At 49.2% G+C, this 27,977-nt stretch overlaps 1 protein-coding gene across 5 annotated transcripts in view; it reads left to right on the top strand.

The window, feature by feature from the left end:
- Col18a1 (collagen type XVIII alpha 1 chain) overlaps nucleotides 1-27,977 on the top strand; it is a 112,924-nt gene that overhangs the window by 55,096 nt on the left and 29,851 nt on the right. For all 5 annotated transcript variants that reach the window (XM_021204405.1, XM_021204403.2, XM_029542097.1 and 2 more), the window contains 4 exons: nucleotides 11,880-12,424; nucleotides 20,313-20,399; nucleotides 21,908-21,961; nucleotides 23,805-23,934. In XM_021204405.1, the coding sequence (XP_021060064.1) occupies nucleotides 11,880-12,424; nucleotides 20,313-20,399; nucleotides 21,908-21,961; nucleotides 23,805-23,934 (816 nt within the window). The remainder of the gene's footprint in view (nucleotides 1-11,879; nucleotides 12,425-20,312; nucleotides 20,400-21,907; nucleotides 21,962-23,804; nucleotides 23,935-27,977) is intronic.

Raw genomic sequence — 27,977 nt, 5'->3', positions numbered from 1 at the left:
CCCCCCAGCTTCACCATGTTTCCCCTGGTGACTGACCCAGATTCCATCTCCTGAGCAGTATAAAGGGTTCCTCCTTTTTCTCCGCCACCTTTTCATGCCTAACAGATGTGACATGGTGTGTCCTGTTGTGGATTTTGCTTACGTCCCCAGTGACCTGGGATCTGGACCAGGTTTGTGCTGCAGACTGTATACGTCTTCCTAGAAATGTCTACTTCAGGTCTTGTGCCCATTTTAAAATCTGATTGCTTGCTCTGTCATTGAGCTGTGTAAATTCTGTGCCAGTTCGGGGATGTAGCCTTCCCTCCTCTCCTGTGGGTCATCTCTTCTTCCTTTCTCATGGAGGATGCAGGCACGGTCTTGGCTGTCCTGTCAGCACCGAGATATCAGTGTCTTTGTCTGCAGGGCTTATCTATGGTGGTAGCTTTTTGTCACGGTGGCCCAGTGCCTGTTAAAACAGCTTAGGAGAGGAAAGCGTCGTTTTGATTCACAGCCTAGGTGTCTACTCCACTGTTTATGGTCTGTGGTGAGGCACAGTCAAGGGCATGGCCAAGAAAAACTGCTCATCCCACCGGAGTGAGAGCAAGGGACCAGGGACAGGGCAGCCTTCAGAGACAGGCCTTCAGCAAACCTGTTTCCCACCCATTCCTGGATTAACCCAGCAAAGAAGAAGTCCCTTCATGATTTGTCACCTCTCTGGAGCACCACCATGTAGCAACCATGCCTTCCATATAGTACATTCAAACCACAATGTCTGCTTCCCTATGGGGCAGTGGAGGTGGGATCCAGCAGAATGGACCTGGTCCCATCGTGGCAGCTCAGGCAGGCAGGGACAGTATGTGTCGTGGTTCTGTCCTTGTCAAGGCTTTGGGAGAAGATACTTGACATCTCAGGGGCCAACAGTCTCCAAGTGAGTCCAAAGACTGGCTCCTTGATAGGTCCTTCCCATTGGCAGATGACCTGTCTGTCCTTCTGCCTTGGGGAAGCCACTGTTTTTGCCTATTTTTTATACTCAACATCAAGCATGCCCCATGACCACTGTCCTGTGTACAGGACAGTGCTGTTGGCTACCACCCGCCATCTACCCCCAGAGCTCTCGTATCCCCAAGCTGAACCTCCACTTCTATTACTGCTATCAACTCCCCAATCCCTCCCTCCTGTCCATCATTTTCTCAGCTCAGTTTTGCGTCAGGTTGTTCCATTGTTGAGTCTGATGTTTTCTCCTGTGTTCCGGGAACCAAGTGTGATGCTGCCTCTCATGTTGCTGTGACAACCTGACGGAAGCAACTTGAGGGAGGAAGGGTGTATTCAGGCTCAGTCTGAGGATGCAGGCCACTGTGGTGGCAGAGACAAGGCAGCAGGCATTGCACCCACGGTCAGAGAGCTTTTTGGTTCAGTTTGGAGGCTCCAGGATGGGGCTGTAAGCTGCAGTGTGTGTGAGCTATGCAGGCAGGATGCTGTGGGGATGACAAGGTGAGCACAGCTCTGATGGTAGAGGAGGCATGGGTATATTATATAATGTATATATTATATGTATTATATAATACAGCATATATTTATATAGTATATATAATATATATACATTGTATGTATTTACACAGTATATATATATATATATAATACATGGTGTATATATAGTATATGTGTGCATATATACACATATATTATATATATGTATGTACACACACACACACACACACACACACATACATGTGCACAGTGTGAGAACCTGACAACATTAAAGCCTGTGGCTTTGGAGGAAATAATCATATGTGATAGTTTATTTCTGGGTGCTGTATTCTATCTTATTGGTCTGTCTTTCTGTTGTTTTTCTGTTTTTGCCTTTGTTTTGTTTTGTTTTGTTTTGTTTTGTTTTGGAGACGGTCTTATGAGGCTTAAGAAATCCTGATTGGGCCTTTCCAGTGCTGGTTACAGGATATAGATAATGTAACACCACACTGGGTCCATATATCTGTCCTTATGCCAGAGACAGTATTGGTATCTTAGTTAGGGTTTCCGTTGCTATAAAGAGACACCATGACCAAGGCAACTCTTTATGTACACATATTAAGCAGTCCTCAGCACCTCTTCTGGGGGTGGTGGTAGGGACTACTCCCCACCCTTGAGCCACTCAGCATCTTGTAGTCTCCCTGACACTGACACCCAAGGTCCACCTTAAAGACAGACTCTGAATCGTAGATTCTGGGGACACACAGGGGCTCAGGAGGTTCCCTCAAACATCCTTTTCTTTTCTTTTTTAAAGATTTATTTATTTATTTATTGTATGTAAGTACACTGTAGCTGTCTTCAGACACCCCAGAAGAGGGAGTCAGATCTTGTTACGGATGGTTATGACCCACCATGTGGTTGCTGGTATTTGAACTCCGGACCTTCGGAAGAGCAGTCTGGTGCTCTTACCCACTGAGCCATCTCACCAGCCCGACCAAGGCAACTCTAATAAAGGACAACATTTAATTTGTCTGGCTTAGAGATTCAGAGGTTCAGTCCATTATCATCACAGCGGGAGCATGGCAGCATCCAGGCAGGCATGGTGCTAGAGGAGCTGAGAGTTTTATGTCTTGATCTGAAGGCAGTCAGAATACTGTCTTCCAGGCAGCTAGGATGAGGGTCTCAAAACCCACTCCCACAGTGACATACTTTCTGTAACAAGGCTACACCCTCTCCAACAAGACCACACCCACTCCAACAAGGCCACACCCTCTCCAAGGCCACACCCACTCCAACAAGGCCACACCTCCTAATAGTGCCACTCCTGGGCCAAGCATATTCAAACCACCACAGTTGGTGACTGTAGCTTTGGAGGAGATTTTAAAACCAGAAATTGTGAGTCCATCAGCTTTCAAGCTTTGTCACAATTCTTTTGGCTTCTTTGGCATGAACTTCTGGATGGCTTTTTAATGTTTTACAAAGCCTGTCATTGGGAAGACTGAAGCGGTGTCTCTGTGCTTCATGTGGGCGGCATTCTGGGCTCAATCCCCCATGCTGTTAACAACCGAACCAAACCCACACTCCCATTGGGGTTCTGACACGGATTGCTTATAACCTGTCGGTCACCTTGGATGGCTTTTGGTTGTCCCTTGAATGCGTCCGCTCTAGATCTAATGCTGCTGAGGGGATAGCCTTTTAGAGGTGACCTCCAGCTCTGGTCTTCCGAATGAGTTTCACACCCTCATGAAGGCACAGGGTGTGTGTGTACTATTCTCTGCCCTTTCATTTCTGCTGTGTAAGGATACAGTTCCCTTTTGAGGACACAGGGAGATGGTGCCTTCTTAGAATGGGGTCTAGGTCTCAAAATACCTTGGTTTTGGATTCAGCACTCAGTGTTGTGAGAAATTCCTATTTGTTATTTATAAGTTGTTCTGCCTTGGACTGCTTCGGAGGCACAGTGAGTGTGGGCGGCCTGTCATTGATGTGTTTAAATTTTTTCCATAGTATTTTGTGGCTTTCACTGTACAAGACTTTCCCCTTCTTGGCTGAGTTAGGTCCTATGCACTTTATTCTTTTCAGTGTTACTGTATGTGGAAATTGTATTGCCCTTTCCTTTTTCAGACTTGTTGTTTCTGTGGATAAACGGTGATTCTCTGTTGCTAAATGTGTTATCCTGTTGGTTTGCTGAGTTCATTTGTTTGTTCTGTTATCAAATTTGGGGGGGGGGGTCATAATCTGTGCCAGTTACACTCTGGCTACCCATCCTCGATGAGCCAATTTAAAAAAAAAAAAAAAAGCCAAATTAGAAGTGGAGAGCGTGAAAAGATGTGGTCACATTGGGAAGAGAGAGAAAGATCCAGTCTCTCATCAGGTCCTGATGTGAGAAGAGAGTTTCACTAGAGGGCCAGGGGCATGCACATCTAAGCAGCCCTGGTCAGGATGTGGTCCTGCCAATCACTGGTCCATCATCCACTGGGTTTCAGTCTCATCTTGAAAGGTGGTCTCAAAGATGTTAGGACAGTGTGAAATCTCTTTCCTGGAGACAAGTTCCACTCTAACAGGTACCATTTTCTTCTCCCAGCATGGGATTCTGGGGGCGGGGAATTCCCACTTCTTTGGGGCACATTGTTTCAACTATCTGATAGTCAGAGGGAGAGACACAAAGGTCTCTTTAGAGTAGTTTCATTTCTACCCAGACTGCTTACAGTTCTAAGAAACTTGTTGCAGAATCTTTGGGTGTTTATACTGACAACTTCCTTTCTAACCTGCCTCTCCTCCTCTTCCTCCTCCTCCTCCTCCTCCTCCCCCTCCTCCTCCTCCTCCTCCTCCCCCTCTTCCCTCAACTTCTTTTTGTATAGCATCTTTGTGTGGCTTTTGATAATACTGGCCTTATAGAATGAGATAGAGCACCTTCTCTCCTCAGTATTTTGGGATACATTTGAGAAGAATCGATGTTTTCTTTAAATGTTTTTACAGAGTTCTCCAAAGCAAGGCTTTTTTGTTTGTTTTGTTTTGTTTTGTTTTGTTTTTTTTACAGTTCATCTTGTCTCCTCTCTAACTGTGGGTCTATCCAAAAGTTCAGTTTCCTCTGTAGCTTTTGTATGTGTAGAAATTGGCCTCTTCCTTTGGTTTCCTCAACCTCTGTCACAGCCCGTACCGTTCCTGTAGTCAGCAGCGACCCTGCTTTCCTGACCTCGGACATGAGTCTCCCCTATGTTTTTGTCTTGGTCGGCTTTACAAGGTTCATCAGTTATGTTTATTTTTCCAAAGAGTCGACTTTGCTTTCATTGATTTTCCCCATGTGTTTTCCTGTTCTTTGCTTTATTGATTTTTGTTTCATTTTTCCGTATTTTTCTCCTTCTGTTTGCTCTGGATCCCCCCTCCCACCACCTTTTTCCTAATTCTGCATGTAATATGGGTTGTTTATTTCAGACCACTTGTCTGTTAATGAAGTATTTATAGCTATAGAAATCCCCTCTCAAAAGATTTTTTTTAACTGCCCTACCAGTTTTTATGGCAACACATTTGATTTTTTAAAATTGTTTCTAAATGTTTATTTTCTCAGTTCCGCCCTGAGTTTTATATTTACTGGTTGTTTAGGACTGTGAAGTGTCATTTCCACAAATCTGTAAATATTCCAGTTTTATTTGTTTTTCAATGTCTAACTTGACCCCAAAGTGGCTAGAGAGTATATGTCATGTCTGTTGGGGTTCTTCTGTGGCCTGACATGTCTGTCTATATTGGAAACATTGCATCTACATCAGAGAGGAACTTGGACACCCCTGTGGCTGGCAATGCTCTGTGCATGTGTACAGATCCGGGAAGTCCTTCCTTATCTTTATTCTGGATGTTCTGCCATTCAGTGAGAGGGTGCTGGAGTCCCTGGCTGCTGTTGTAGAACGCTCCCTTGTTCTCCCTTGTTGCTTCCTGTATGTTGCTGGTGTCTTTTTGTCACAGCTTCCTCCTGTACTGATTCTTTTCTGTCCCCAAGCTTCTTGTAACACATGGGTTTAAAATCTGGGGTTAGAGAGATGGCTCAGTGGTTAAGAGCAACAACTGCCCTTCCAGAGGTCCGAGTTCAATTCTCAGCAACCACATGCTGGCTCACAATCTTCTGTAATGGGATCTGATGGCCTCTTCTGGTGTGTCTGAAGTGTATTCACATACATAAAATAAATATTCACATAAATAAAATAAATCTTTTAAAATATGTTCTGTCTAATATTATAGCTACCTAGCATCCTCTCTGCATAGGCTGTCTTTTCCATGTCAGCCTGTTTGGATAGAAAATGTTTCATGTAGAGAACATGTGATTATATTTTCTTTTTTCTTTTCTTTTTTTTTTTTTTTTAAGACTTATTTATTTATTTATTATATGTAAGCACACTGTAGCTGTCTTCAGGCTTTCCAGAAGAGGCCGTCAGATCTTGTTACGGATGGTTGTGAGCCACCATGTGGTTGCTGGGATTTGAACTCCGGACCTTTGGACGAGCAGTCGGGTGCTCTTACCCACTGAGCCATCTCACCAGCCCCGTGATTATATTTTCTTAAATTAACTCACCAGTCTCCCAAATTTTTAAATATTTGTATGTGTCTCTGCCTCTCTCTCTTTGTCTCTCTGTTTCTGTCTCTGTCTCTCTTTCTCTCTATCTTTCTCTCTATCTTTCTCTATCTTTCTCTATCTTTCTCTCTCTCTCTCTCTCTCTCTCTCTCTCTCTCTCTCTCTCTCTCTCTCTGTGTGTGTGTGTGTGTGTGTGTGTGTGTGTGTGCTCATGTGTGCCTATTCCCTGGCTCATATGTAGAAATTGGAGAACAACTTAGAGGTATCAGTTCTTTCCTGGGATCACAAGCAGACCCCTTTACTCACTGAGCCCCAATCTCTTGTCTTTAGAGTGACATTTAATCCATTTATATTTATTGTAATTGCTGCTCTGTCCCTGCTGTTGATACAGTTTGCATCTACGACCCCCCCCCCCCNTTCCCCCACTTCAGGCTTTACTCTCTGTTGAGTTGATTTGTTTTGTTTTTATTTTGTGTGTGCGTGTGTGTGTGTGTGTGTGTGTGTGTGCGCGCGCGCGCACGCGCGCATGTGCATGTGTGTGATTACCATGTATAGCTAGACTTGCCATCCTCAAGGTTTACCGTCTAGTTTGGATATACACTAGCTTAACTTCAGTGGTAATTCAAATGAGCTACTCCCTTGCAGCTCTGTCTGCCCTGGAACTCACTTTGTAGACCAGGCTAGCCACAAACTCAGAGATCCACCTGCCTTTGCCTCCCAAGTGCTGGGATTAAAGGCGCACCCCACTAAGCCCAGCTCCTTGATTACATGTTTATATACATGAATCCAAAACCAACAACAATGTAACAATCCTTTGAATGCATTTAAATTATGTAGCAAACGTGTGGTGCAGTCAGGTGCCTGGTTTCAATGTGGGCTGTGCTCCTCCCTTTATGAGGGTTCTTGACTTGTCAAGTGGTCATGTGACTTTCAATCCCTGCATGTCCTTTGATTTCACAGTGGAGGACTTGTTCTGATGTGCAGAGCTCAAGGGGGGCACTGACACCAATTATTAGGGCTAAGGAGTCTATTAGAAGGGTTATTAATACCCTGGACGGACAGGCATGAAAGTAGCACTGGACTCTGGAAAGGGAATCAGGCCCTCCAGGCAGAATTGGAAGGGTTCCCTTTTAGTAGCTCTCTGAGGAAGGAGTTTCACAGTAGCTAGGCTCTCGGATTCCTTTACCAGGTATCAGGGAAGGCAGCAGGGAGAAGGCCCTATATAGATGCCCCATTCCCAGCATGACATATTTATTTGATGGCCATAGCAGCATGCTTTTCTGTTCCAAAGAGGCCATTCCTGGTTCTCTCTGCCCTGCCATCTTTTCAGGGTCTTCCAGGAACTCACTTTGAAACCGGTTTTTCCAAAAAGACAAATCTTAAGACACCATTGGCACAGATTGGATATCAGTGGCTAGCCTGAATGCCAGAAGGCAAGGAGCTCCTGTGGTCGTCATCTCTGGACCACAACCCATCCAGCCTCCCTACCTGAGCATGAACCTCTAACCTGGAACAACAGCATTCATGAATGCATGAATACATCTGGCTCATCCTTATCTCAAGATACACAACCCACTGTAGTAGTCCTATGTAGGGTAAAATAGCATTCTTTGTAATAGACATCTTTGGAGATCATTATTCTCGCCACTGAGGTCTGTGTACATGTGTGCATACAGGAACAGCGAAATTGAGTCTCACTTTACACGAATGGCCTCAGTCTGTATAGGAAAACTCCTTTGACATATTTCCTGTGTCTCCCAGAGAGCCACCCTGCCTTTCTTTTCTGTGGCTGCATGCTTCTGGCATTTTCTTTAATACCCTGGGATCATTCTGCCCACTACACCTTTAGGTGTTTCCCGTTTATTGCTTTAAATAGTCTGCTTACCCTCTGGTCTTCTGCCTGTGCATACTAAACACTGGTCCAGCACCTTAAGTCGGTCCTGATCTGGACCCCTGGGATAACCCTGCCCAGGCACTGCCCCATTCTCGAGACCCAGGACCTTCTTCAAAATAGGATTACATCTGAACACCTCCTCTTAGTCAGAAAATGCCCCCCCCCCCGGGCCACTTTGGATAACTGTTGACCGTGTGGGGGTTTGGGATATCATTGGGGGTGGGGTAGCATGTCAACCTGAGTTTTCACTTGCTCAAATCAGTTCTAGTCTTCAGGCAGGGTACAGCAGTTCCTGGGAATATTTTGTTCCCTGTATTTTTCTTCTAATGTGGCGATCAGGTATCTTCCCAGCTCGTTCATGCTCTAATTGCTGCTGGGTTACAAAGTAGCATTAGAGAACACAACACCTGTGAGGCTCTGGAAGGCTCCTCCATCACTCTGAGTTTGTCTCTTTGAACAGAAAAAGTGCTTAGGGAGTGTCCTTAAGAAACACCTGCCTTGCCGTGTGTGCCTAGGGCATCATAACTAGATACATATGTACCCAGCTGGGCAGCTCTCAGACAAAGATCAAAGGATGATGGCTTCAACTTGAACTTTGTTCTACTAGGTAAAGTTCATCTTCACTATGGTTGCAATGCTCATCTTGTGACTGTTGCCTGCTGATGGCTCCCTCTGCCTTTCTGGGTAGTTTTTGCCAGATTTTCTTTGTGTTTCCTTCTGCTCTTTGCTTCTGGCCCAACTCAAGTCTGTCTTCCAACAGAGACTTTGTGGTATATTCAGATTGCTGGTCTACCGGAACTCAAACTGTCCTCTTATTTTATGGTTTTTATTGATGTTTTTGTTGTTGTTGGGTTTTTGTTTTGTTTTGTTGTTGTTTTGTTTGTTTGTTTGTTAGCCTTTTCTCTGTTCTGGATGGGTTATAGTTTCTCAGTTCTGTGAGGATCCTGACTCTGAATATCTCTTAAAATGGCTCCATTCAAGGCTTCTCACAAAACTACCCTCCAAGGCCTCGTTCCATCATGAGTTGGATGTGGCTCATCTCCCACAGCTCAGCAGAGCCAGGCCTAGGCGGATGTGATAAAACTCTCCAAGCTGACTGCTTAGTTCACATAGTTCTCGAGCCTTTTCCACAGCGGTTTAGACCACCTTAATGGTGCCTGGACTTGTCCCCTGGATTCTGCCACTATGTACTAGATGACCATTGAGTACCCCACACAGGTGCTTCATGTGTTTGTATCTGAATAGACCCCAGAAGTTAGAAGCGGGAAGGGGCTGCCATATTTCCCTCTGACTCAAGGGACATGTTTGGTTTAAACACCAGTTTCTCTAGAAGGTTCCACAGGAGTTGCTTGGTTGACAGTTGGGTATCTCAGAAATGCTCTTCTCTAGGGCGGGACTAGGAGATTACTGATAGTTGATATCTACCTGGGGTCTGGGAGCACCAGATGCACATCTGGCGGAAGTCAGGCCTAGGCTTTGTGGGGCAGGACTGCCACAGCCTGAGTTCTACAGGAAGTGTAGGCTGGAGAGAGCAAGGCCAGGTTGTCCCAGCCTGAGCCCTGCACACAGCAGCCCTAAGAGTGTGTCAGGAAAGCCCCGTGGCCAGCCCAGGGATGGATGCACAGTCCCCAGGCTACATCCCTGGGAGAAACAGTTGGCAAGCTGTGGGGCCCTGCATGTCAGAAGCACTATTCATACGGGGTGAGAGGCTTGTTCTACTCCATTAGAGAAATCCCTGAGCAACCCAGTAGATACTGGCCTAGTCGGACGCCTTTCTCCAGGGTAGGCAGACACCAGGATTGGCCAGGCGTGTTACTGAGGGACGGGGTTGTCTCCTGCTTAGAGGTATTCAGTAAGAGAGTGTGCCTTCTTGCTCTGGGGTTGCGAGAGTCCCTGGTAAGAGTCTTTTTTCTCATGACATTTGCCATTACTGAGCCCTTGCTGATGGTTAGCCCTTGCCAAATGGCTGTACCTTCTGCCCTCAGTGTTCTCAAACCAGGCCCTGCTTGTTGAGGTTGCCTGTGAAGGGAATGGATTGGCTATAGTCCAGGGAGGGAGGCTGTCAGGGGCTCCCGTACCACCGGGAGCCTGGTACAGTTAGGGAGCACCAGACGTTCTTGCTGCTGATCCCTCCAGAGCCAAGCCTTGGCTGTGCTTGTGGGGGGATGCTGACTGTAGTTGGTTCTATGTGGAGCATGTGCATTAAAATACAGGCTTTCAGAAAGAACTATTCACCTGCTTACTGTAAGGAAGGTGGGCGTTAACTATGTAGGACCCCCATTCCTGGATCTCAGCTTAGGTGAGTGACTCGACAGGCCTTAGCGTGCATAGGGGCCAGCCTCCTGCATCAGCCCTCTCAAGAGCATGACACAGGCCTTGCTCCTTACAGGGGAGTGGGCTTCCTAGCATAGGCACCCAGCCCTCCCCCACTTGCCATTGCTGTAACCAGAGAAGAGAGCCGGTGATCTTATGGCCCTGGCATTCGGCAGCTCCTCTCAACAGAGCCAAAAAAGAATTTCATGGAGAGGAAATAAATGGAAGGACTTGGGCTCAGGCGTCATCACGTAACACACTGGTGCCTTCCAGCCCAAGAAGCCAGCAGCTGTAGAGTCCTGTGTGCTGTGCTAATAGAGCACCAGGGATTTTTGTTGTCCGGGAGGAAGAGCAGAGTGGCCACATCTCTAGCGTGCAGGCAGCATGCCTGAGTTGACTTGTCTAAGCTTCAGTGCCTGCTGTGTCCTAGCACTTCTGGTCAGAAGGGAACATTGTCCCAGCTCTGAGTGTGTTCCATCAGGGATGGCCTGCTAGTCTCTGCTCTCTGCTGAAAGGCTCAGGCACTCAGTCCTTGCAAGCCATACCCCCCACCGAGCTGGGTCCATTCTGCACCCAGCAAACACCAGGTCAGGACAGCATTCGGGGCTTAGGGAGCACGCATCAGGGCGAGGCTTTCAGGAGACCTTCACAACAGGTCAGGCTGTTTCCGTGGCCCACAAAGCTGTTCTTTGTCCCCTGAGGGATGAATGCCCTCGATGGCCGCTCTTGTTTCTGGTTTCAAGGGGCTTGTTGACTCAGCTTATCCTGTGAAGTTGTGGCTTCAGGTTTCCCACCTCCTAATCTGTAGAGTCTGGTCAGCCCTGCCCCACAGTGGGAGCCTGGCCTGAGGTATGGTGTTTTTGCAGGCATGCCCACACCCTGGCATACCTGCCTCCAGCAGCCCCTTCCTTGAAGAGCTTTAGACATGAACATTGTCCCCTGCCCAAGCATTCCCCTCCCCCCGAGGCTTTGTAATGCTAATGGCACATGAATGTATTCCATGGGTCTGATGGCCCTTGCCTAAGGACAGAACAGCCTTGCACAGCTGTGTCCAACTCAAGATGGTGCAAGGACTGTCACCGAGTACTGAATTGGGTCACTGGAGCACATCAGAAGACGGGTGAATCTGGGAGAGTCTGTATAGGGCTGTTGCCGCAAGCCTTCATGTGACTCTTCTGTGCCATAGTGTAGTGGCAAACTTCGGGGAGCAGAAATGGCCAAGGAAGAACTGTCCTATCTCTCTGCCCCGTAACATATCCCACCTGACACATTGACAGGCTGGTGGAGAACCAGAGCGAGGGTTTGATATCAACATAGAAACCATAACGATCGAATGAAACTAGAGAAAGCTAACTTGGGTGCCTGGCTATTTGAGTCTTTGATGTATCGCCTAGCTGGCTCCCAGAGCTGGAGTACTGTGAGCGGCCTCCTCTCTCTTTGTAGTAGAGAGGGGGGTCTTACTCTACATCTGTGCTTTTCCTACAGAGTCTGGGTCTGAAGGGTGGGAGACTCCACACCCTGCTTCGTCACGCCCATCGCCCATCTTGAGATTGCTTCGGCCTGTGAGCCCATGGGGGTGGTTTCATGGCCTGTGTCTCCCAGAATGCCACTGTGTTCTGGTCTGATCCTGTGTAGTCACCTCACTGGATGTCCTTCTCTTTGCAGAGAATGTTGCTGAGGAGGTGGGGCTGCTGCAGCTCCTTGGAGACCCCCTCCCCGAGAAGATCTCACAAATTGACGACCCTCACGTCGGGCCGGCCTACATCTTTGGACCAGACTCCAGCAGTGGCCAGGTGGCCCAGTATCACTTCCCGAAACTCTTCTTCCGGGACTTTTCGCTGCTGTTTCATGTCCGGCCAGCCACAGAGGCCGCAGGGGTGCTATTTGCCATCACAGATGCCGCCCAGGAGGTAGTCTCACTAGGCGTGAAACTCTCAGAGGTCCGAGATGGACAGCAAAACATCTCACTGCTCTACACGGAGCCCGGGGCCAGCCAGACCCAAACGGGAGCTAGCTTCCGCCTACCTGCATTTGTTGGCCAGTGGACACACTTCGCGCTCAGCGTCGATGGAGGCTCTGTGGCTCTCTACGTGGACTGTGAAGAGTTCCAGAGGGTGCCATTTGCTCGGTCCTCACAGGGACTGGAGCTAGAGCATGGCTCTGGCCTCTTTGTGGGTCAGGCTGGAGCGGCAGACCCTGATAAGTTCCAGGTAACCTGTGCTGCCCTACTGTGTGCTGATCCAGGGGAGGAGGGGGCAGTGGGGACTAGAGAAAGCAGGTTCCCTCCAGTTGGTGCTGAAGCCTGCGGCAATAGCCCAGACTTCCCCATTTGTGGGTGGAGTGGCATCTGCTCCCCAACTTCTGTGGTTCGATGACTTGAAACATCATAGTGGGCTGTGTGAATTTTCTGAGACCCCCAGGGTCTATAAGAGAGCTGCTGAAGGCTATTTCTACCTAGGCCCCCATCCTGAGTTGATCCAGACCACCTTCTCAGGCATGAGCCAGGGCCTTTGGAAAGCTGGAGGCACCAAACTTAAGATGAGGAGAGTGTGGGGTTTAGTCAGGAGGGCTCAGTTATTCCTTCTGGAAAATGGGCACTCGGGCATCTTATGAAAAAGTTAACAAGACAGGCATGGAGATAAACATCTAGGCAGGGAGAAAGACCTAGAGTCCCAGGTCCATTTGGATTATCCTGTTTCAAAACAACAAGGAAAATTTACTCATTTAAAGCTAGCCAGAGTAGGGTCTTTCTCGGACTGCACACACCATTAAGGGAGCACCCTGCTGGCCATGGGGACAGGGACTTCACACAACTACTCTGCTTAGGTCAGCCATGGCTGTCTATTATTTTAATGAAGACTTTGTGACAGGCCTGTGGCACTCTCCCAGGTTCTGCAGGAAAGTCCCTCACTTCTGGGCCCTCATTTCTTATAGGAGGGCACGCCTCCTTGCCATCCCAGCTGGGATCCCAGCCTCCTGGGAACAAGTGCGTGGGGACCCTAAGCTGGCACTGTTTCATGACTCCTGAATTCAATACACCAGCAGTCAGCAGCTGGGGCGCCCCTGCCGAACCCAGACAGGAGTCCCTGTGTGTGTAAGGAAGGGCGTGTCCCTGGGGAGACAGATGCTCAATTGTGACCCAGACAAGGACCTCCTGTTGTAAGTTGTGCTAAGTCCCATGTCTATAGCTCTCAAAGATGACCTTCTGCCCTCTGGCAGGAACTTTTAACCCACGGGGTTCAAAAGCTACCAGGACTTTGGCATCAAACTGGGCCTCTTTGTGTTTCCCTTCTGATCTTAAAACACGATTACCAGAAATGAGCGTCATCATTTCCAGAGTGGGACATGTGTGCCGTACTGTCCCCATCATTTCCCAAGGGGATAGCAGGCCCCACCGGCTCTGTGCATCCCCTGCTTCAGCAGCAGAGCTGGGGAGGAACAGTGAGGCTGAGTCTGCAGAGGGCAGAGCTTCACAGCCATTGATGGAGAGACACAGCCCCCCTGTGTGAGGTGGCCTCATCTCAGACTGGGTCCTGCCAGGCTTACATGCTGGATATGTAGACCAACCGTATCTGGACATTTTCATTTTTTGGTCTGTTTGTGAATGCACCCCCCCCCCCTTTTTAATCTCCTTAGTGAGTTGTTGTTGCTTTGGTTTTTTTGTTGGGGGAGTCCAGCCATTTCTTACTGGTTTATACAGATTCTTTATATTTGAAAGACTCTTATCCCTGGCAGTGTATGCACATATTTTATTTCCTAGCCTACCATTTTTCTTTTCACTTATAAACAACAAGAGCACTGGGGCACTTAACGTGTTTCTTTGGTTAATTTGGGTCTAGAGAAAACACCCACAACCTTTGCTTTCCAGAAGGAGGGAGGCCGGCTGAGCGCATTCTGTGAAGACCATAGGCTTCTCCCCGTCTGACCTCAGCCGTCTGACCCTGCCTGCTCCTGTGGGCTAGGTCTCAGGATCTTTTGCACAGATTCAAATCAGATGCTGGCTTGAGAGAGGGAAATGTGCTGCAGGAGGAATAGAAGACAGTTGTTTGCAGACTTGGTGCTGAGCTCTTTGGGGAAGAGTCACCGTGCTGTGTGATTCACGACTTGACAGAAGCTAGCCCAGAGCTTTCGGGAGTCAGGGAACTGGGGAGCCAGGGAGCCGGGAGCCAGATGGATGGAGAGCTAGGCTTCCTCTGAGTCATCTCGACTGAGGATGCTCTGTCCCACCTGCATCCACACGCTGCCAGGGAGAGCCTGGCTGTTCCTCCAGCCTCCCAGGACTGGTCCTTGCTGGGTAATAATCCTCACAAAGTGTTGCTTTGTCCCTTTGAGTTTGGTTATGAACATCAGTCTATGCTATCAGTTTATTTAAAGCAGGACTTTCAACTGGACTGTGTTTTAATGCAGTAATGTTTGTTATTTTATGTGTCCTGTAGTTAAAATTCCTCTTGGCTTTATTTCTCCTGCCAGGGGTACCCTTACTTCTCTGTGGGGTGCTAGGGTGGATTAAACCCAGCGCCTCCCACATGCTGGGCCAGTACTCCCCATTGAGTCCAGCCCTGCTCTGCTTTGTCTTATGAACTCCCCCAATCTTTTTTTTTTCCTTAAAGATTTACTTATTGTATATAAGTACACTGTAGCTGTCTTCAGACACACCAGAAAAGGGCACCAGATCTCATTACTGATGGTTGTGAGCCACCATGTGGTTGCTGGGAATCGAACTCAGGACCTCTGGAAGAGCAGTCAGTGCTCTTAACTGCTGAGCCATCTCTCCAACCCCCTTTTCCACTTCTTTACTTTTGTGGTTCTCTTTCAACTCCAGCACCCCTTAATCCTTGGTATCTGTGACTCCAGACACCCCGCTGAGCACAGTCCCCCCCCCCCCAACCCCCGTGTTGCTCATTCAGCTGTGTTCATCTTGTGGTCAGCTTTCATTTCCTTCATCTAGAATACAGCTCAGCATTAAAAGCTCTTGGGGCTATGAATTTTCCTCAGGGTACAGCCGTGGCTCTACTATGAAAGTAAATGAATAGAGTGGTGGTGGCAGAGCATCCTTTAATTCCAGCACTCAGGAGGTAGAGGCAGGCTGTCTTAGGGTTTTCATTGCTGTGAAGAGACACCATAACTAAGGCAACTCTTATAAAGGACAACATTTAATTGGGGCTAGCTTACAGTTTCAGAGGTTCAGAATGGTATCATCACAGCGGGAAGCATAGCAGTGTCCAGGCAGACATGGTGATCTAGAAAGAGCTGAGTGTTCTATATCTTGATCCAGAGGCAGCTAGAAGGAGACTGGCTTCCAGGCAGCTTGGAGGACGGTCTTAAAGCCTATGCCCACAGTGACACACTTCCTCCAACAAGGCCACACCCACTCTATCATGGCCAAACCTACTCCAACAAGGCCACACCTACTCCAACAAGCTCACACCTAATAGTGCCACTCCCTGGGCCAAGCATCTTCAAACCACCACACAGACAGGCAGATCTCTGAGTTCAAGGCCAGCCTTGTTCCAGGCCAGCCAACTCTATGAAGTAAGACCCTGTCTTGAAATACACACCCCCACCCCCACCACCATAAAAGAGTAAATAATGTGTGTGCTGGGGCCATGAAGTTGCCCCAGCCTTCAAGTTCATGATATCAGGCCTGCCCGTGTGAGGGAAGGAGCAGGCAGCAGAGATCAAAATCTGACTCCAGCAGTTCTGTTTCTGATCAAGAGACAATGGAAAACTCCTAGGTCTCCATTCAGTCCATCAAACAGGGTGCTTTTCAGCAGTCTTTCCCATTGGGTCCTCGCAGTGTTTCCTCTTATAAAGTTCTGCCAACATCTCTTCCATTCATCTGAAGTGGGAGGAGCCTGTGGCGGGTTCATTGCTACATCATGGTATGCAGTTTCCTTCCTTGGTGAGTTAAGAGACCCAAGGCTATGATGAAGTGGCCTGTTGGGACCTGGTCACAGGAGGGAAAGACCTGAGTGAAGCCCGAGGCTCACAAAGCAGTGTGGGGGAATGGATATAAGGCAGTGGCTGGCTGGAGCCACCAGAGCTGTGAGGCATGGTTGGGTCACAGGGCAGCAGAAACAAGCCTGGCCATGTGAGGTAGAAAAAGGGAGGGAGGAAACGGTCTGATGACTCTGAGGCTGAGGGAAAAGGGGTGGGACAGAGAGGCCACCCTGAGGGCCATGGGAAAACCTAGATACAATATATGAGACAAAACCAGCGGATAGCCCCACATCATGGCTTCAGCCCTTGGCCTCTGCTGGCTGATATAGCAGGTTCAGGCGAGCCCAGACAGTGTGTGTGCCTCCTCCTGATGCTGGCCAGCTTTAGTCACTTCCCCACCACACCAAAGCATCATTGGTCAATGTGCTAGGAAGAGTTTCACATGGCACTCATCTGTAAATGTTGACAGTCCCCCCAGTTTCCAAGGTCCAGATTGCATAACTCTTGGGTCCAAGTCCGTTAAATATTTGCAGTGGGTCTTAGGCCTTTCGTACAACCATCACCTCCCCCATTTGAGGTTGAGAGGACTCTAGGAGGGGGTGGAAGAGTCACAAGGGCAGGTCGCAGAGCAGAACTCAGTACAGACACAAATCTTTTCTGCCCTCTTTGGGCCTTTTCCAGATGTAGGCACCCAAAAGCCTTGGCAGAGTGTGGCACTGTCCACGACACTGAGCCCGTCTGTGTGGAATGCCATGCGTCTGTTGGCCAAGACCATCTAAGATGTTCTTGGTGCCAGCATTGCCCCAGGAAGCAGTTTTCTAGTATTTAAACCCACTTCCTCCTGACCCTGGCTGCTCTAATGGTTACCATGGTACCAGCTGTGGCAGCTCTGAGTGGACTTCCAGGGATATCCATTCTGTTCCCAGATGCTCTGTTGACCTGGAAAGCTGCCTCGCAGGAAATATGTATCTCCATACCTGTAAATCCTTGCTCTCTGTACCCTGTGCCTGTGCCTGACTGGTGCTAAGCTCCTGGGCATGGGTGCTACTCACGCTCACACACGCACACACAATCAGATGTTCCTTCTCACACAATGGTAGGGACTTACATGCTTTCCTGGTGCTGGCTGGTTGGATCTCCCAGAATCCCCTTGGACTAGATACAACCAGTTTATTTTTCATCTGTCCCTCTAGCCTTTTCAGGAGTACAAATACCTTTTCTGTTTTTCCCCACCTAGTGGCCTCCTACACCTCAGATATGGGATAGCATATGGGACAGTGGTCACAGAGTCCCCACTATCACAGGGTTGGTCCTGAAGGGTCAAGCCTTGTTTCTGTTTTCTACTGAGGCCCATGGGGTTGACACAGGCCAGGGCTTTCTTTCTGCTGCTCCTCCCCAGAGACCCCTCCCATGACCCAGGGCCTGGGTTTCCTGAGATGGCTTCTGTTGGCCTGAGGGGTTTGTAGAGATTCTTCTGCACCTTCTCAGGTGCTGAGGACACTGAACTGTGGTGACCTTGAGGGGTGGAGAGGTAGGCAGGTGAAGGTAGAGAGCAAGCAGAGGAACCCATACAGTCTCACTAGTTTGGTTTAAGCAAGGGACGCTGGTGTCAGGCCTCCATGTTACCTATGTATCCCAGGTACTGAGGGCAGCACCTGGGAGGTGACAGTCCCCTTATCCTGTCTCATTTGTCACTGAGAACCAATTCTCAGTCTGCTGCTGCTGTTGAGTTACATTGTCACCACCCTCCCACATGTCTGGGGACTGCCCAGTAGATACCAATAATGTCTATGCTTGCCTGGGTATATGAGGTCTGTTCTCTAATAGTTGACTCCTTTAAGTGACACTAGATGTCACCAAATGCTGCACCTAGTCCAGCATTGGTCCTTGGACTGCACCTGAGATTCTGGAGAGCTAGTGCACCTTTCCCTGCCACCTCAGGGAAGTGGATCCAGATGTGGATCAGTGTGGGATTACAGGGACAGAGCTGTGGATCATGGGTGTCTCCATGTAGTTTAGCTGGCAGGGGCCAGATGGTCGTTTGCCTACTGGTAATTCTTGCCATGGATCTTCTAGAATATTCCACAGTTAGGTGGGGAGAATGTGGCCTGCCACAACACCATGCTGCTTCTAAGATAAAGTGACAGGGCAGTTGGTAGCTATCTAAGGACTTGAAGCCAAACCACCTTCAGTGTGGGCCTGCTGGGTGGCTGCAGGTGTGACTTTCAGGTGTGCACCTGGCCTGCTGGGTGGCAGCAGGTGTGACTCTCAGGTGTGCACCTGGCCTGCTGGGTGGCAGCAGGTGTGACTCTCAGGTGTGCACCTGGCCTGCTGGGTGTGGCTGCAGGGGTGACTCTCAGGTGTGCACCTGGCTGCCATGAAATTATCGCTTGTGTACATGCTTGCTCATGGCCCGGGAAGAAGGCCTTGCTCTGGCTGGAAATAACCAAGTCAAGAGGGTTTGTGAGCTGCTTGGCTCTCCTGAAGCCCACCTCCCTCTCCCTTACCTGGGTGCATAGTCATCCAGCTCCTTAACCTACCATAAGTAAGCCAGACTGTGTATATACATGGGTGTGTGTACTTTGGTATGTATACGTAAGTTTTACATGTGTGATTGTTATGAAGGCACACATGCATACATGTGCACACACACAGAGACTTTCCGGTCCTCAATACTGGGAAGAGTTGTAGAACATGGAGTATGGGGTAGACCTAGCCCAGAGTGGCTTTGACCCCGTGTGTGGTGTTGGAGAATATTTCCCAGAAAAGCCAGACTGAGCTGAACATTGAGATAAGGAGAGATAGGGGTAGCCATAAGCCAGGATCCAGCTGGGGAACGGAGGTGGGACTGTTAGTTGTCACATGTTCCTTGGGAACAGGGATGTATGATTGAGGATCAGAAAGCATCCGAATCTGGGACACCAGACCTGTCAGCAAGCATGGGCTAGCCATCACCTGCCACCTATAGCAAAGGCTCCAGAGCTACAATGATGGCTACATTTTTCAAATGGCTGGGATAATCCAAAAGTCATTTTGCAATGTCTGAAAAATTGGTAGGAGATTCAGATTTCAGTTTCGTTAGGACGGCCACATCCTCCCTTACTGTCCAAAAGGTATTGTTCACACAAGCAGACTGGAAAGCCAGAGGGAGGCATTTCCCATCAGGCCGTGCACCTCAGCTCAGGCCTCTCTTTGATCGCTGGTAAGCAAGTCATTCTGGAGTTGAAGAAGCGCCAAATTAGCGAGCGTAGCAGAATACAATCAATGTAAAAATGCAAACACAGAAAGTGTGCCTAAACTCCGGCATACCCTGTTGGGAAGCATACAGGGTGCCGTCAGACCGACGCCATGGAGCTTGCCCAAGAGCCAGCGATCCAGACACCAAGGGCGAGGCGAGGGGCCACGTTTGTCACGCAGTGTCCCTGATCTTCCTGGCCTCCCTTGGCTTGGCTCAGAAGCTGCCACGACTTGAAAGCTGGTTGAGACCCTACTCTTCAGTCTTGCTGACAAAAGGGAGACTCCCTGGTAAAGTCAGGCTAGGCTGGAGGCCAGCATGAGTCAGAGGCTCTGCATGAGCACCTCCTCCGCCTCCGGAGCCACAGGGTCTTAGCTTCCATCCCTGTTTTTGTGAGCAGATGTCTGACCAGAAACCACTTATGAGAGGGAGATGAGAGTTTTATTTTGGCTTGCAAACTGCCAGGAGATAGCCAGGGCTGAGGAGGGAAAGCTTGGTGGAGACATGAGGCAGCTGGTCACTTTGCAGTCCTGAAGCAGAGAGGGGACAGGAAGTAGGGGAAGACTTTAAAATGTCAAGACGGGCCGGGCGTGGTGACGCACGACTTAATCCCAGCACTTGGGAGGCATAAGCAGGTGGATTTCTGAGTTTGAGGCCATCCTGGTCTAACAGAATGAGTTCCGGGACAGCCAGGGCTACAGAGAAGATGTCTGGGGTGGGGGGTGGCGGGGGTGGGGGTGGCAGGGGTGGGGGGGAATGTCAAGACAGTTTGCCAGGAACCCAGTTCCTTCAGTGAGGTTCCACCTCTTAAAGGCTCCACAACCTTCCAAAATAGGGCTACCAGCCTGCAGCCCAGGGTCCAAACACCCAATCTGTTGAGGGACATTTCAGTTTCAAATTAGTGATCTTCTGCCTCTGTCTAGGGGATGATCTCGGAGCTGAAGGTGCGTAAAACCCCCCGGGTGAGCCCTGTGCACTGTCTGGATGAAGATGATGAAGATGAAGACCGGGTGAGTGTCTGTGGTGGTGGTGGGTCTCCCCATTGTTAGCAAGCAATAATACTGGGAAAAGCCAGAAGATGCCGGTGGGGTGTCAGGAACCCATGTCTCCAGAGACCTTCCCCTGCCTTAACTTTCCATCTCAGAAACCTGGGAACTGTAAATGTCAGGGACCGACACCCCCCCACCCAGTGATGTGTATTTATGGGAGAGGGAATTATGTCTGCCTGTTGTGCTGTGTGTGTCTCTTGATGTTCTATGTGTGTCTGTTTGTATGGTGTCCATGCTCTGTCTGTGTGGTTTTATCTGTTGGTTGTCCGTGTGCTATGTATGTATTCCTGTGTGTGCCTGCTGTTATTTATATGCTGCGTGTTATCTCTGAGTGCAGAGTATCTTTTGTAAGTGTGCTCTGTGTGGGGCTGGTGAGATGGCTCAGTGGGTAAGAGCACCCGACTGCTCTTCCGAAGGTCCTGAGTTCAAATCCCGGCAACCACATGGTGGCTCACGACCATCTGTAACGAGATTTGACTCCCTCTTCTGGAGTGTCTGAAGATAGCTACAGTGTACTTATATATAATAAATAAATAAAGCTTTAAAAAAAAAAAGTGTGCTCTGTATGTGTGTATGTGTGTCTCTTGTGTGATGCTGGTGTGTTCGTTTTCTGTATGCTGTGTGTCTCTTGTATGTGTGGGGTGCATGCGGTGTGGTCTGGATGTACCGTGTCTCTGGGTGCCCCTGTTGTCTGTGTGTGCATGCACACAGTATGGCGACATTCAAGGAAACCATCCATCTGTTGCCAGAGGATGGGATTGGGGGTGGAGGGGATGTCCCAGTGGAGACAACGTCCCCAATCACTAGCCTGGCTGTGTTTGGCTGTGAGTAGTTGATTATGTCTGTCTTTCCTTGTGCTACTTTTTCCGGGAGAGAAATCAGAAATGTAATTGGCTTTTCTCTTGTACCAGATACTAGTCTCTAGTGGATGGGTAACGCTCACACCTGAGCGTGCCGCCCACTGAGCATGTGCACATGCTGTCCACACTGGCTGGCTGCCTGACTGTCCCACCTGGGCCACCTTGACATTGAGATGTCACTGCAGGGTCTATGGGCCCAGGTGGTATTTGGCCTCTGGGTTTATATTAAGTTATATACCTTGGTAGTCGGAAAGGCTGGTCCCTGGCCTCCCCAGAGCTCCTGGAGGCTGCTGGGAAGGGAAAGCATCAGGTAGGTGATGGGTAGGGTCATGATTGGGAGCAGCTACACTCCATGTATGCTTCTTGAGAGTCAGGCTAGACTGTGGCTGCTTAGGGTGCCTGCCCACCCACCTTGCCTGTCCCCTGAGGATGGCATCCGAAGACAGAACTATCATGTCACATGACAGGCGTGCACAAGCCCGATCTATAACCCTCTGGCTGGCCTAAGCAGCGAGTCTAGCTCTTTTTGACCCATCAGGGGTCTTGTTTGATGTCCAGTTGATACCCTGTCTTTGTGTCTCTGGTTCTAACTTCTCTCCCACCCTGCAGGCATCTGGAGATTTTGGAAGTGGCTTTGAAGAAAGCAGCAAGTCACACAGGGAGGTGAGTTGCTGTATGTGGCCAGGACATCCATCTCCTGGTTCAGGCAGGGGAGGGTACAGTCTGTGCATAGTGTGTACAGGTATATATATGATACCCAGCTGTCCTTCTGTCATGCAGGTGCATGCCCAGCAGGGATCATAACTGGTTTGTGTCTAACATGAGAACAAGACAAGTGGCCTTGTCAGCCAGTTTCTAGACAGCCACACATTGCATGCTCTTTCTAGTCAAGAGTCTAGAGAACCCAGAGGGACTCCAGATATGAAAAGGATGTTTGGGTTGGAGAGATGGCTCAGAGGTTAAGAGCGCTGGCTCTTCTTCCAGATATCCTGAGTTCCTGAGTTCAATTCCCAGCAACCACATGGTGGCTCACAACCATTTGTAATGTGATATGATGCCCTCTTCTGGTGTTTCTGAAGACAGCTACAGCGTACTTGCATACATAAATACAAATAAATAAATCTTTAAAAAAAAAAGAAAAGAAAAGGATGTTTAAGGGAACCTCCTGAGCCCCTCTGTGTCCCCAGAATCTATGATTCAGAGTCTGTCTTTAAGGTGAACCTTGGGTGTCAGTGTCAGGGAGACTACAAGATGCTGAGTGGCTCAAGGGTGGGGAGTAGTTCCAGAAGAGGTGTTGAGGACTGCTTAATATGTGTACACAAGGGTAATGACAGGCCCTAGGGACATGGGACACAGCCATCTTGGATTGCATTCTGTACTCCAACAGAGTTCTGGGACATGACCCAGTGGGCTGGTGGGCTGGTTATGTTCCCATTCAAGGTCCAGTAGCCTCTGCATCCCTTGATGGCCACAAGTTGTCACAGGCAACTGTGAGGGGCTTGGCCAATCTGAGAGTTCACATGGAAGCTTCCCCTTGGGGGAATTAAAGCTGTGAGCCTCTGGTGTCCCATTCCCACCCAAGTCTGTGATGCCCATGGTGTGACTTGTCCTTAACACATCAAGAATGTCTGCGGGAAGCCGGGCGTGATGGCGCACACCTTTAATCTCAGCACTCAGGAGGCAGAGGCAGGCAGATTTCTGAGTTTGAGGCCAGCCTGGTCTACAAAGTGAGTTCCAGGACAGCCAGGGCTATACAGAGAAACCCNAGGCAGATTTCTGAGTTTGAGGCCAGCCTGGTCTACAAAGTGAGTTCCAGGACAGCCAGGGCTATACAGAGAAACCCTGTCTCGGGGGGGGGGGGGGAAGAATGTCTGTGGGAGACCTTGTTCAGGCCACAGCACTATCTCAGCAAGGGTACTCCCCAGGGCCCATCTACCGGGACACAGTCACTGATAGAAAGTCCTCAGGGACAGAGGCCATGTTGATGTGGAGTACCAGGTCCCCCTGGCTCCGTGTTTTTTGAAACTGGGCATGTGGCAGAGGGTCTGCAGGGTAGACCAGCCTCCTCTGTGCGAACCATAAGAAATCAGTGCTGGGCCAGTGCTTAGACGAGGGCTGAGGGGGAAGTCTCAGAGAGAACACACCTGCTCTGTACAGCCTCCGGTGACACCAGGGGACCTCCCCCGAGCCATCCCTGGTGCTATCCAGCCACAGGAAATCTCTGGACTAGACCAGGGGAGGCTCTTTGTCCTTGGTCCTCTGGCAATCGAGGACTCCTGAGGTATATGACACCAACCTCCAGGCTATTGACAGCCTGTAGCATCTATGTCTGTAAGGATGGATTCTAACTGGACTGAGGGTTGTCCTTATCTTCCCGAGAAGTCCGCAAAGCGTTCCATTTCATAAGCCGTAAGCCCCAAAGCCAGCCAGGATGGCCGGCTCATACATGCACGGGATAGCTGTACTGCTGAACAACAGAGCCAGGTCCCCTGTTTGCCTCTCGCAGGATACATCTCTACTACCTGGGCTCCCTCAGCCACCTCCCGTCACTTCCCCACCCCTGGCTGGAGGCAGCACCACAGAAGATCCTAGAACAGAAGAAACGGAGGAAGACACCATGGTAGATTCTATAGGAGGTAAAATTTTTCTAGATATGCTGTGTGTGTGTAGTGTATGTATATGTGTAGCGTGTGTGTATGCATGTGTGTGTATGCATTCATGTGTGTGTATGTATGTATGTGCACATGCATGCTTACCTGTGTGTGTGTACGCACAGTGTGTAGTGTGTGTGTATGCATGTCTGTATATTCGTTCATCTTATAGTGTGTGTGTGCATGTGCACATGTATGCATAAGTGTGCATGCATGAATGTGTGTGTATAGTGTGTGTGCATGTGCATGCATGTGCATGTATATGCATGCGTGCGTGCCTGTGTGTTGGATGAGAGCTGTTTCAGAGCCAGAGCTGTCCCCATCTGAAGTTTTTCTGCCTTCTAAGAAGGTCCTGTTCGGGCAGGCTCCTGGCTGGGCCCCAGGAGAGTTCTGAAGCAGGCAGCTGTGACACATCCTTTGTCAGAGATCTTGGCCTGTATTGCCTTTGTCTGTCATGTCTAAGAACCTTCCCGAAATGCTATCTCCTGGTTCAGGACCATCCGTTTGCCAGTAGAGTGTGAGCTGATCCAAGGGAGGGATGACGTAGGGAAAATATGTTCTTAGCCCAGACTGTGCAATGGGTCAGCATAGAGGGTTGGACATGTCTTCTGTGGAAACCACTGTCTGGGAGAAGTGCACAGGTCCCCTGGCCTTCAGGAGACAGCGATGGATGCTTGAGGCTCTATATTGCCATGTAACAGCATATGCTGGGTAACAGCGTAACCTCACAGCTCTGTGGGATTGAAGTACAGTGGAGACTATGAATGGGCCTCTGGGAGTCCCCAGGGCTTCCAATACTCTGGAGAGAATAGGCTATGGCTCCTCCTGATGCGATCAGGGCTCAAGTACTCAAAGATCTGTGATACAGGGTCTAGATTTCCACAGGTCACCAGCTCTGGCTGCCTTCCTTTGTTAATACACAAGTCAAGCGACGCTGAGAAGTATTGACTTTCTGGCTCATGGGTGGGGTCTTACATCCCACCCGTGCTGTGTGGGCCCATGGGACTTGAGGTGAGCTCTGCCTTCACTCCCATCTTCCTGTGTTCTGGGATCCCAGAGAAGACAAGGGAACATGACCCCTACTCTGCCAGGTTTCCCTGGGCAGCCCCACCTCCACCTCACTGCTCTGGCTTCTGTCACCACAGGCTTTTCCCAGAACTGCACATGTGTTTGTTGTATAGGGGGCTATGGGAACACAGTAAGTAGCATTTGGATTTGCTTGGCACTGTGTCCCTTTTATAAAAAGCATCTGCTTGATAGCCAGTCAGTTGTTGACCTACTATCCAAAGTGTGGACAGACTATGTGTATTTGCCCATTTACCTTGTGATGGGCATATGCACTTTGTCCAGTTTGAGGTGGTTTCAGAGAAAGTAATTCTGGGGTTTCTGTCTCATCAGGAGGTTTGTCTCTTTGCCACCCACCCCAGTGTGTGTAGGTGTCTCTGCACCTCACCTTTGATGGTCTTTAGACATAACTGTGTCTGTCATTGATGGGAGGTGGCCTGCCGTGTGCTCCCTCCCTCTCCCCACTTCTTAATCCCTTCCTACCCCACCCTCTGGGGATGTGAGTGTTATGTGTGTATATATAACCTAAATATAGATATAATATCTACATTTATATAGAGATATCTCTTTGCATATGTGAGTGTATGTGTCAAGCTGGTCTTGAACCTTTGACCCTCCTGTCTCAGGCAGCTTCATTTTCTTTTTCTTTTTCTTTTTCTTTTTCTTTTTCTTTTTCTTTTTCTTTTTCTTTTTCTTTTTTCTTTTCTTTTTTTTTTTTAACTTTTCTTTCTTGGTTTTTCGAGACAGGGTTTCTCTGTATAGCCCTGGTTGTCCTGGAACTCACTCTGTAGACCAGGCTGGCCTCGAACTCAGAAATCAGCCTGCCTCTGCCTCCCCGAGTGCTGGGATTAAAGGTGTGCGCCACCCCGCCCGGCTCAGCTTCATTTTCTTAACAGCATCTTTAGAAAAGAAAAACGTTCAGATTTTTCTGCTTGAAAATCAAAGATCTCAATCCTGGTATCATCTAAGACTCTGCCCAAGGGGAATCCAAAGACCTGTTTTTAATTCTTTAAAAAACTGTTTGCCCACTTGGCTCTGTCACTGTTTTCCCTGCTGAGAAAGTCACCCTCCCCCACTCGAGTCTCTTCCAGGCTCTATTCTGTGCTTCAAGTTTCCTTCTGTATCATCCCCATCTGTCCCTCCACTGTGACTCTTGGCCCTTCTGTATTAGTCAGGGTTCTCTAGAGTCACGGAACTTACAGATAGTCTCTATATAGTAAAGGAATTTATTGATGACTTACAGTCTGCAGTCCAAATCCCAACAATGGTTCAGTAGTAGCTGTGAATGGAAGTCCAAGGATCTAGCAATTGCTGAGTCCCACACCGCAAGAAGGCGAAAGAGCGAGAGCCAGACTCCCTTCTTCCAATGTCCTTATATGGTCCCCAGCAGAAGGTGTAGCCCAGATTAAAGGTGTGTGCCACCACACCTTTAATCCCAGATGACCTTGGACTCGGAGATCTCCCTGCCTTAATCTTCTGGATTCAATCACCACTGTGTCTCAAGATCTCCATACCAAGATCCAGATCAGAAACTTCTATCTCCCAGTCTCCAGATTAGGTTCACTGGTGAGCCTTCCAATTCTGGATTGTAGTTCATTTCAAATATAGTCAAGTTGACAACCAGGAATAGCCACTACACCTTCTCTGCAGCTGCCTGTCTCGATCCCCTCCTCATCAGGTGGCTCAGCCCTCCAGTCTGCCCCTTGCCTTGCAGGTACAGGGGGTTCTTGCAGGGTCACCTGAATTGTGGACTGTGGTTGGTGCCTTTCACGCATCCACAGTGAAGAACGAAGATGAAACTTGTCAGAGTTTTGATGGGGGATAGGGTTGGCAGTCTTGTCGCCTTGGTAACAACTCTTGAGACCTATGATTGCCTTTCGTTTGGGTCTTGTTTGATCTCTCTTAGCAATGTTTGTATAGTTTTAACTACCCTAGAGGCACTGCTGTCAGGTTTGCTGAACCTGATGATCTAGAAAGCCTTGCAGCCGCTGGGGAGAGCCCATGCTGCCCTCTTGTGGTCAGACTTGGTCATTGGCTCCTGCAGTTGGAGCAGTTTGGCTATAGTGGATGAAGGTTGTAGGTGTGGCGGTGTGTGTGTGTGTGTGTGTGTGGGGGGGTCATCCTGATCAGGTGTCTGACTTACTCCTCACTAAGGAAATGAGCCTATGACAGGGTGTGGGCAAGACCATCAGCATGCCCCTCCCCCAGAACCCCGAGAATGAGTAAGGGCCCCCCGAGCACTCTGTGACTCATAGGTTTGGCCACTCTCATTTGCCACTTCAGACCCTCAAGCCTGCCAGGCAGTGAGCTCAGCCAGGAATAGCTGTGTGAGCATCAGTTCTAACCCAAGATGGGGGCTCTGTGCCCTGGCCAAGGTCCACTAGATTCTTCTAAATAGTGCTTAAGAATTAGAGCCTTCCCTTGGTCCCCACAAGATAAGACCTGTTGGCAATGTATATGTCTGCCACTGGTGAGAAGCTGTCAGCAGCCACCTCCAGGTGTCACCCCACAAGCCTCTTATCGATCACAAGGGGATGGCACCCCAAACACGCAGGAAGGACCTACCACGTGGTTCCAGATGTGCTCCTGAGCCATAGCTGATACCCAAGATTTGGGGGAGGCAGAGGGAAGAATTGGCTGGTAGAGTTGGCCGACTTCCCCGTCAGGTTTTCGGTCACCTAGGTCTTGGTGGCATTTTCTGTCCCTGAACTTTGAAGTCTTTAAGTGCTTCTTGACCGTACACATCTGTAAAAACCATTCTCAGCTCAAAGGCTGCCTGAAACCAGACAGCGGGCCAACTGGGCCAAACGTTGGCTACAGGAGCACTTCTGGGTTGAACACATAAGAATGACATGAAGCAGCTGGGCCTGCAGGCCTTTAATCCCAGCACTCGGGAGGCAGAGGCAGGCGGATTTCTGAGTTCGAGGCCAGCCTGGTCTACCAAGTGAGTACCAGGACAGCCA

Source organism: Mus pahari, chromosome 9, assembly GCF_900095145.1.
Source record: "Mus pahari chromosome 9, PAHARI_EIJ_v1.1, whole genome shotgun sequence".
Classification (NCBI taxonomy): Eukaryota; Metazoa; Chordata; class Mammalia; order Rodentia; family Muridae; genus Mus; species Mus pahari.
This window is presented reverse-complemented; position numbering and strand designations above follow the sequence as displayed.